General features: G+C 40.2%; 1 protein-coding gene across 1 annotated transcript; it reads right to left on the bottom strand.

The window, feature by feature from the left end:
* Positions 1–1700: 1700 nt before the first annotated feature.
* On the bottom strand, positions 1701–6685 carry gorasp2 (golgi reassembly stacking protein 2). The gene is made up of 10 exons (XM_085439169.1): positions 6501–6685; positions 5695–5775; positions 5383–5586; positions 5220–5306; positions 4997–5127; positions 4559–4691; positions 4168–4294; positions 3949–4056; positions 3457–3579; positions 1701–3060 (listed from the first exon to the last, which is right to left on the bottom strand). The coding sequence occupies exons 1-10, from the start codon at positions 6561–6563 to the stop codon at positions 2786–2788; spliced, it is 1332 nt and encodes a 443-aa protein (XP_085295295.1). The 5' UTR covers positions 6564–6685; the 3' UTR covers positions 1701–2785.
* Between the last annotated feature and the right edge of the window lie 3815 nt (positions 6686–10500).

Here is a 10500-nt window from a genome sequence, read left to right on the forward strand (position 1 = left end):
TTCCCCACGCTCATGTGCTCCTTTTGCAAAACTAACCACATTCTTACTCACTGCAACACATTTTGTACTTGTGATACACAACAGAAACCACAGGTGGCAGAATCAAAATATTTTTACAGTACGGATGTTTTCTTTTCTTCCTTTCACATGAATCAAGGTTGCTCACACTTGTGGCTCATGGTGTGATGGTATGAGCTGGATCAGAACGCACAGACTCAAAGGCGAATTGAAGATCAACATCAAGAACTTAAGAGGAGGGATGTTTTATAGATGTTTTTAAAAAATTTCAGCAGAAATGTAACTTGTTGATGTATCCATTTTTTTTCACAGACGTGTTTTCATTTAGAAGAATTTTCCATTTCCCCTCCCAATACCAAGTGTTTGCAAGTCTTATAAGACACATGCATTGCTCTAGTAAAGATGTTTTAAATTTAATTCTTATAATTACGTTGCACAAGACTGTAAAATGTGTAAACAAATGAGATTGCAGTCTTATGAGACCAGCAATGCAATGCATATTCAACATGTATATTATCAGAAGGAGAGGTGCTATTTGAAGAATTTACAGGAACATTTTGAACCAGTAGATGTTTGAAAAAGGTGGAAAAGGTTTTTAAAACTTCATTTTGATGCAATTAGCAAGTTTTGTGTGTCTGTGTGTGTTTTGTTTTTAAGCATTTTGATTGGGGATTTAATACTAGAGCCCAACTTATACAGTTTTAACACTGATACCAGTTGCACTGAACAAACTGTGCAACATCAACACCTTTCTTTTTATCTTTTCACTTTTAAATGCTTATAAAGGGCGATACAGATAGATCAGCAAACAGCTGGTATAGCCTGATGATGTTGGTCTGCCGATGAGCTCTGTTAAAAATGTTCTGTTTTTATGTCTCCATAACTGAATTAAAGCTAATTTAAGTCATGCTTCAACATAACTGTCCAGAGGTGTTTCAGAACAGTTGCTGAGTGGTAAGACTTGCTTCTGGAAGGACCGTGCTTTTGTCTTGTTTTTCAAATGAAAATGAGAAAAGTGGGATAAAAAGTACAACCCAATCACATCAGATTCCCAGCGGTCACCATAACGTTTTCTGCTATTAAAGAGTACAGTGTTAATAGGAGAATCTTTAATGTTTACTGTATACAGATGTTTCACATTTTTGAAATATGAAAAAGACTGTTTGATCACTGTGACACGACCACACAAGGCTGAGCAGACTTCACATTTTTTATTTTCTGATGAGGTGTGTGATGAACTAGAAGTAGTGTTTTTTTTGTTTGTTTTTTTCCAGGTTGTGTGTATGATGTGAAAACTGTTTCGATGTGGTGTTGTCTAAAAATTATGAAAAAGTGTATCAAATTTTGAAAGACATGTTTTCTGGTGACTGCAATCTTTAGCACCTCGTATATGTTTGCTTTACAACTGAATTATTAGGCAGATGTAAATTTCTTTTGTTCCCCAAATATTTATTCTGTGGGTTTCTGAAATGCTGCTTAGATGCAGAATATTGAATCTTCTAGCTTCCCATACACAAGCCCTGCTGCACCAGTTTTCCATAATACCTTGTTTGTTCTTGTATTTTCTTTTTGGCCATCTTCATCATGTTGTTTTTGTCTATCTGGGACATTGAAAGTGCAAAGTAGCTTTCACTAGTAGCAACAAACATTGCACAACATAAATTGACACACAAAGGCAGCTGTTAAAATTAATTTGGCTTTATTGCGTGCCCTGTACATACTGCAGATATTCTCAGAAAGTTCTGTTACAGTGACACCTTGTGGCCATACTGCAGCTCTGCCACTCCACTCAGACCATGCCAGGAGATATGCTCTGCATTAAAAACCTCTCACAAGTTTAATGTATCCAGCAGCAAGTGCACACTCTACTCAGTAGCTCGTGTTTCTGTAACCTCTGTATCCTCTGGCACGGCCTTCGGGCTCTCACTGTTCTCGGTGTTGTTGAGATGGTATGAAGTACAGATTTTGGATATACAAGGAGACACACAAGGGGAATAAATTTTAAAACACAAAGGTGGTGCAAAATAATGCAGATTCATTCATTGGGTGGAGACATACAGCAACAAAAAATGAATACATATGACTCAAATTAATCTACTGACTGGTGGTTCTATTAACTAATAAGAAAAAAAAGATACAGGAAATTGTTGGTTGATCACACTCAGGATTTGTTTACTTGTTTATTCAGCAGCACAAACATTTCTTTTCTTGGGTTTATGGTCTGATTTCTTCCAGTATGGTGAGTTCCATTCTGGACTGGACTAATTCATTTAACATCTTACTTCCAGCTGTAATCCCGGTTTTTATCTTTATTATGTTGGCAATTCAATAAACTGTTTATCATCCAGATCCATTAACATAAATTGTTATATAAAACTTAAACAGAGAGGTTTTCCATACAAGAAAGGCGGAAATCTCAGAGGTCTTTGCCTTGTCTAACTGCAGAAGTGAAAAGTAAACTACAAATGAATGAGTAGACTTCATCTTCCGCAAGCAGTAGCTTAGGCAAGCTGCAGTGCTAACAGTTCCTCTGCGTTATGGCCATCAGGGAATACAGACACAGCAGTCAGACCAGTCTACAGGCGCTTTCCGTTCTCTGCATCCACACAAGCTTCCTTGCCCGTGAGCATGCTGACCTCTGTGTCTGAACTGATGCGTCTGTTCACTCTTAGCCAAATAAATAGAAAACACGGAGAATGACAGATGGAAGGATAAGCCAAACCAGGTGTGTTTAAGTTTGACGGGAAGTGGAGTCATATTTCCCACGTTATGACGACGTTAGTGTTGTTTCCGTAGGTGCTGGAGATTCCGTGGTGCTCGTGGATCCTGCCTCTGTGGGGGCTGTGGCTTCGGTGGCTGGATTAATCATGTGTGCTGCTGTGACAGTAACTGAAGCTGGAGGGGCGGCAGTGGAAGTTGGCAACATGGGAGTCAAACCCTGAGAGAGGACAGGAGGCAGCTGGGAGGGCAGCATGGTGGGCAGAGGAGGCAACGTGGCCAGGTTTGAAAGGTTCAGGGGTGGGAGTGGAGCCAGAGATGGGACTGTTGAAGACAGATAAGAGGATAACTGAGGTGCCTCCTTCATGTTAGTTTTTTTTTTTTTTTTAACTCAAGTTAACTTTTCAAACACAGAACATTTTCACTTCACCTTCTTTTTAGCTGCTCTGTAGAGATTTGGAGAAATAAAGGGTCACAACACACGCTGGCATGAACATGTTTTTACCATCACGATCTGACTACAAACCATCTCCTGATCACACTCAGCTGCCTAAATGCAACAGTGCGTTTTGCTCACTGAACAGACTTGAAGCAGTTTACCCACAAGACTTCTTCCCTGGTTTGGTAGTAATTAAATAATATTTCATTTTCAAAAACTAAACTGATCCTTTATTCCATAAGCTTAAAAGCAAAGACTGGAGTAAAGTCTTCATTACCCACCTGTCATCCCTGCTGGTGGCTGTAAGGTGCTGCCGCCTGCTAGTGACACACCACTGAGATCTAGGACTGGCAGGTTGGGAAGGTTAGGGAGCGCTGTTAAGCTACCTGGGAGGGGTATCAGACCTAGAAATGCAAACACATCCACACAACCACCATAATCATTCATGTTCTTAGACTTCCTCAGTCTTATGTACACTGCTCTTCAGAATGCGTGCAGCTTTAATGCAGTAAACCACTCTAAAAGGTAAAACTAGGCACAAATCACAACTAAAAAAGCAAAAGAAATAACAAAGCACCATTGCCACTGATGTGAGCAAAAAAAAGAAGGCTCAGGGGAGAAGAAAGGGCAGGGGGTAGTTGATGAGGCTTTGTAAAGGAAAGTCATTCTGAGTGTGGGAAACGTCAACATGAATATGTTCACTGAATGTGTGTAATGTGTACACAAAGACTTGTGTCTTTATTGAGGAAGGGTGTGAACCTTGCTGAAATCACCTGGTAGCGTGGTGGCTGGGTTCAAGCCGGCAGTGGCAGGATTCAGCGGAGGCAGAGGGGTGAGTGAGGGGTTAGTGGAGGTGGGCAGAAGAGGGACTGTAGGCAAACCTGAATTGGAAGAAGAGAGACATTAAACATTAGATGAGAATATTCCTTCCGTGTATCAAACTTAAAACTGGTGGATTTAACAAACGTCTGTGAGTGAAAGTGCAGACATACCTGTCTGCAGCTCGCTGGGCATGGTGGGTGGGGCTGAGGAGCTGATTGACAGGGCAGACAGTGATCCTTCAAGGCCAGAGGGAACTGCAGGTGCAGCAGGAGGAGGGGTGACTGCTGAAAGTTGCACCTGCAGAAGGTAGACATTTTCATTGAATCTATTGAAAAACATAACTGTTCTCTCCAACAGGCTGTGTGCATGCTAAATGAAAACAAACACTCAAACCCTTCCAATGCCGTACCTGCACATAGACCAAGTAATTTAAGCGATTGATAGTGGGTATCGATTTATAGCCCCACAAACTCCAAGACACAGGTACAAAAAGTTTCAACAGAGTCATACTTAAGCAGCTTTAAACTGCCCTGTTTTTTAAATAAATGTGTACATTCTGACCTCAGTAAATCCGTCTTTCAGTGGACTGACAGGCTCACTGGAAGAAGTTCCAGGGAAACTGATCTTCTTCCCCTCCTCAAACGGCCGGGTGGGAATCCTGTGGAGGTATCCATAGCCGATCCCACAGCCAAGGCTAGAGAAGGGGAAAAGAACACTGAGAATCTAAAGTGTTCCCCAGTGAAAATCATTTGACATCCACCTGGTCTGAGACCTTTAATTTACCACCTTTATGCTCATGTTTTAAAAAGAGATTTAAATCGGCCTTTTTATTTATTCTCATTTTGGCTCATTTGTTCAAGGACATCATCATTAATAAAAATAGCTGACCTTACTTGGCTGATAATATTTATGCATTTCCATTTTTAATCATGTCAGATGCAAATAAATAGGACGCTTATTTTGAAAATACACAAATTCCAACAGGAGTCTGTGTATTACCTGCCCTCTCCTCCCCAGGCAGTGTTAGGTGTAATAACAACCTCTCTGCAGTTGTCAGTGTCTGTGTTGTACACATACAGTTTCAGGCCCTTCCCCTCGTGGCTCTCTATTAGAGAAAAGAGGTCCTCGGACTGCAGAAACAGGAGGACAAGAAGGTAAATCTTCAGGAACTAGTAACATTGAGTGAAAGCAGCAAGAACCAAGATAAGTATGGGTAACCAACCTCATTCATAACAGTATCGGCTCCAATTATATAGTCAGTGTGTGGCCGCAAGCCAGCAAGGGCTGCTGGGGAATTAGGCTCCACTTCCTATTAGACATAGAAAAATTACTGCTGTATCACACAGACGGAGATGATGCAACACACAACCTTTGTGGCTACCTACCAGGACATGCCACACGTTCTCATTGGCTCCCTCAAAGCTGCAGAAGCGAATGGAGACACCGAGCAAGCCCTGACCCCCCCACAGGTTGCTGGGGGTCACCGTGGCCTCCCGCAGCTCCAGAGTCTTTGAGGAGTAAACTAGCATCTTCACTGGTTTCTCGACATGGGCTTTCAACAAGTCCTTTAACGTGTCGTTGTCCTTGTTCTGCAGAAAATGAAACAAACATAAGTAGAGAAAGGGGCAACGGTGAACTGTAGCCTTCCATAAGGCTCTTATTTCATCCTGCCAGCTGCAAGTGCTGCATTTTCTCACCAGTCTGGTGTTGTTGATGGAGACGATGAAGTCAAAGAAAGGCTCCAGCCCTGCCCGGTGCCCAGGCGAATTCTCTTGAACCTGTATGAAAATGAGGGATATCCTCAGCTGCTAGGCTGTGATGCTTTATTGAAATTCAAGTTTCCTCCAAATAAATCGCGCTGATCAACATGCAAACTAGTCATGACTCAACTGGCTTACAAATGAGCAACTTCTAGGATACAAAGACGTCAAATCAGCCTTTGATCTGAGTTACCCTGTATACAAATACCACTGTGTGAAAACCATAATCAGGATGGGGGTCAATCCTACTCATCCTACACTCATGCTATCAAGTCTAGCCTCTGTGTTTGCTATTTTGATATCACTGTTACCACTACTGGACGACAAATACTAAACGCTCATTTTAGCTCACTGGTCGATTAATCAAAGGCTAAGCATATGTAAACAGGGTAAAAAGCCCTGTGCACAAGATAAGTGTCTGATAACGGGTCTATTACTAAAACTAGCTTGGCAGCTGTCATTCAAATTAGCGACGTAGCATCAACTAGCCCTACGGTTTCTTTGCTTTCAGCAAGCATATTTAACTAGCTGAGCAGCAGGCATACACAGACACCGTGATTAAAGATGCGTGTTGGGTTGACACAGCTTTAAACTACACATTTCCCAGACGTGGTGGTTTGCTGGACTGGAGGCCCCGGCAGTCATCCCCGGCCTCAAGTCAACACATACAACCAGGAATTCTTCGCCTCAGACCGGAGGCTAAGCTAAGAGCTAAGAGCAGGCTATAGAAGCTACAAACTCACCCGGAGGACGTGGTATCCCTCGGAGCCTCCTCCCGGTATCTCCACACTCTGCGAACCACCCATACTTTTGCTCTTTTAAGGCCTTTTTAGTTTGGTTTAAGGCCGCTTGTTACCCAGCGAGTTAAGAATCCTTAGTACTTCCACTCACCGGGTACACGTCGCCAAACGACAAGCGAACTGATGCGCATGCGTCATTACGTGGCAGGAAACAACGCCTTTTCAAAACTTTGAAATTCCTGTCGGTAATAGCTAATTAATATTAACAAGCCTCTATAGTGACAGACAGCAGCACATAAAATCCTAAACGAATATTCGTTCACATTTAAAAGAAAGATAAAACTGCAAAATGACTGTCACATATATCTTGCCTTTTTAATCTTACAATTTTATTTTATTTTATTTTATTTTAATCAAATTACATACATTTAGATTTATTCAGCACTCTTAGTTGCCTTTGTATGAAGTTGTGTGACTAGGTTAAGAAACCGGTCCTCATTTAAAACTTCTTCCTATAATCTATCTCTGTTACAAGTCTCTTATCAAATGCAGGCAGCGTTCATGCTCTGCTAGTTCACTACACCTAACCTACAAAAATCATTAAAATGTACCTGTAAAAATCTTTGTGTGCAAACTGGTTCAGTGAAAGCTGCGAAATTCATTATCTTAACCCCCCCCCCCCCCCCCCCACAAACAAACAGAAAACAGAAAAAAAAGCAATCGACCAAGAAACTCACACCACTGATTCATTTAGAATTATTTAAAATAAGTTCATCTTATTTGTGTATAGCCTGCTCACACATAATAAATATTTAAATAAAATAGACTGAGTTTTGCTGTTTGTTCCTATATCTATCAAGGCACATTTTGTAATACTTTGTAAAGTTCTTAATTATGGTTCATATTAGCTCTGTCACTAATCTTCCATATCCCCAAGATGTGTACTTACACAATTTGAATTAATACACAGTTGCTGCTTCTTGAGAGCAAACTTGACTAGAATATCTTCAAACACAGATGTAAACAATCCTCAGCTCTAATCATTCACATGTTCTTCACACGTCCATCATTCAGTCCACTCATGGTTCTGTACACCATGGGTGTCAAACATAGCGCCCGGGGGGGGGGGGGAAGTCATCCAATCCAATGGATGTTACTGATTAAGACCTCCTCCACCGCCATTCATACTGCACCAAAGTAATTAATCAATAGGTGAATAAAGATGTTTAAAACACAGAGAAGTTCCTGTTTCCGTTTTTTGTGAATGAATGTGAATTACTCACCTGGGCAATGAGCTAACAGAATTTTTTCTGCAATTTTACTCATTTATTGATTTGTGCTGACAGATTTCTTTCATTTACAGCATTTCTTCATCGTGCAGAAAAACTGAGATGCACTGTTGAAATTGCACTTTTTAATATTAAATATGACTAAATATGTAGTTAAACGTCTTTACAGTGGCAGACAGGTTTTTTTTCCCTTGTTCAGCCCACTTAAGATCAAAGGAGGCTGTATGCATGCCACAAGCTTGGCCATAACATTTCCTCCCATCACCCTCAATCGCCATTTTTGGTAGAGCTGTAAATAGCTTCATGCTCCCCGCCCATGTGAAGAAGGTTATTCCCTGTTTCTCTCTTATAGAAAGACATGTAATCTTATTGCAAGGCTCCTCTGTCTCATACACAATAAATCTGACATGCACTCAAAAAAAAAAAAAAGGTCATAATTAGAACAGAGCTAGATGTTTTCTAAATGGCTCTGCTAGTAAATTTCATATAAACTGGGAGCCTCCTCTAAATTACATCAAGACTTCTTTTAATTCTTACTTTGCGCATGCAGTGACACACTGTGGATAAATACAGTGGTAATGCACCGTGCTGTAATAATCTTTTTATGTTATATTGTTGTTGTTTTGCTCATTGGTTATTTCACTTTATATGCAGGTTTACATATTCATGCATGTGTGGCTTCTTTTGGTTTATGTTATCGTGCAAAACTGTTAATAAACACATTTTAATTACATCATGAATTTACTTCCAATGTAGTTTTGCATTTCTGCATTAACATGAATACATGGGCTAAAACGTGAGGTCAGTCTTTACCCCTGAAGCTACTTTTCTATTGTTACACTGAGCTGCTTTGAATTGCAGTGTATAATGAAGCTTTTTATTTCCCAGCCTTTACAGGGCAGAGGGCAGTGCTTTTGCTTTGGAAGGAGGAGTGCTTTATTGACTTTAGCTTACATTATTGCCTTACTACAGGCTAGTGGTGAGATCCACATAACTGACTTGCTTTTATCTTTTACTGTCGGTATTTTTTATAGCTTAAAGTTGATCGTGGCAGTGATCCTTGCTCATCTGAGCTTATTTTAGCACTTGCCACCTAATAATTTATGGTGGCTCAGTAGTCAAAAATATTGACATAATGTTTCTCCCTGAAAGACAGTGCGTCTCCTTTTAACATTGCACATTGTTGCTTTTAAATCTTAACAGATAATGCTGTTTCCTGTTCAAACCACTCACTCTGTTGTGTCATACTTCCTGCTGAAAGATGTGAGACTTAATAAGTGACACTTCCATTCACCACAGCCGCCTTGCAGTGAAAAACTGGAACAGAATGCTGATGCCTTGCCTGTTAGATGCTATCTGTCTTTCTCCTGTAATACATACCAGCACATTTAGTGAAACCAGTTGAACTGGCACGAGCCAGAGTCATGCAAATGCTAATGTAAAACCTAGTAAAAGCTTTCTTCTATATAAGTAGGGTTATGAGTTAGTCTAACTCTAGGGCCTAAGCATTCTCATACTTATGTTTTTATTTGTACATACTGAAATTCCTTCAATTAGAAGGAGCACTATTAGAAGCCCTTTTCACAAGGTATCATTATCATGTGCTGTGTGTTGTGGCAAAAAGTGATTTCCAATGTTTCTGTGTATTTTTTATATGTATTACCTTTACGTATGTTGGTAAATAGACTTCGGTGAACAGGGTTTACAAAGGGGTTATATATAGAATTAAAAAATTATCTGTTTTTCAAGTATCTTTATTGTACTTACATTATAACCAATCCGGTCCTTTATCCCCACTTAAAATATTTTTTACTGAACTATTGTAATATTTGCTGCCATTTCTGCTGTTGTCTTGGCCAACTTACTCTTACAAAAGACATTTTTAATGTTAATGAGATTTTTTTTTTAACTGCATAAATAAAGGTTATATAAACGTCACTGCCAAAAACTGATTGTGGCTTCAACGTTTTTACACGAATGTTGTTCGTGGCTCAAGATTACTTTATGTCATCCATGAGGGATGCATTTGATGTATATTTCACATATTATAGCCCAACAAGTTACTTATAGCAGTTTAAATACGAGCAATCAGTTTTTGGCATACAAGCATTTTTTGGCACACCATCGGCACAGAGTCACCACCAGAGGGCGCCGGGAGCACATCTCCATGAATAAGTGCAGCTTCACTCCGGAGTTTCTCCTCTCGGTTTTTTACGTGCTCTATTCAGAGGTTATGAAACACCGGAAGCATTGCATTTGTTTCTTCATGAAATGGGGCCTTAAATAGACTGAATCAGACTAAATCGTAGCTTAATAAAAGGCATAGAAAGTAGAAAGGTGGAAGGATTTTCTTTTAAAGCAAAATGAGTATAAGAGAGGAGGGAAAAGTGATGCAAAGAGCAAGAAAAGAATAAAGATGAGAAGGAGCTGGAGAGAAGGGTTTCACAGCCAATCCGACACACAGCTGGAGGCCAAACAAAGCTTCTGGAGGATGATTAGGCAGAGAGGCAATAATATATACTCTCTCTCTCTGTGTGTGTGTGTGTGTGTGTGTGTGTGTGTGTGTGTGTGTGTGTGTGTGTGTGTGTGTGTGTGTGTGTGTAGCTGCTGATAAAGGCAGTTTGTTGGGAGAATGGGATACTTTGGAGTAGGGACACAAATGAAATGTCATTTTTCAGGGTGTTCTTTATTTTACTTTTTCAATAAGCCACACA

Source organism: Copadichromis virginalis, linkage group LG18 (genome assembly GCF_057382275.1).
Source record: "Copadichromis virginalis isolate Kocher_CV1m ecotype Utaka linkage group LG18, C_Virginalis_male_GT1.1, whole genome shotgun sequence".
Classification (NCBI taxonomy): Eukaryota; Metazoa; Chordata; class Actinopteri; order Cichliformes; family Cichlidae; genus Copadichromis; species Copadichromis virginalis.

What these genes read in the sequence shown, in the direction of transcription:
- gorasp2 (XM_085439169.1), bottom strand. Translation starts at nt 6,563, where the DNA reads ATGGGTGGTTCGCAGAGTGTGGAGATACCGGGAGGAGGCTCCGAGGGA. An exon ending in CCGATACTGTTATGAATGAG is followed by an intron (nt 5,128 to 5,219) that starts GTTGGTTACCCA and finishes CTGTTTCTGCAG; the next exon opens with TCCGAGGACCTCTTTTCTCT. An exon ending in GCCACCAGCAGGGATGACAG is followed by an intron (nt 3,061 to 3,456) that starts GTGGGTAATGAA and finishes TGTCTTCAACAG; the next exon opens with TCCCATCTCTGGCTCCACTC.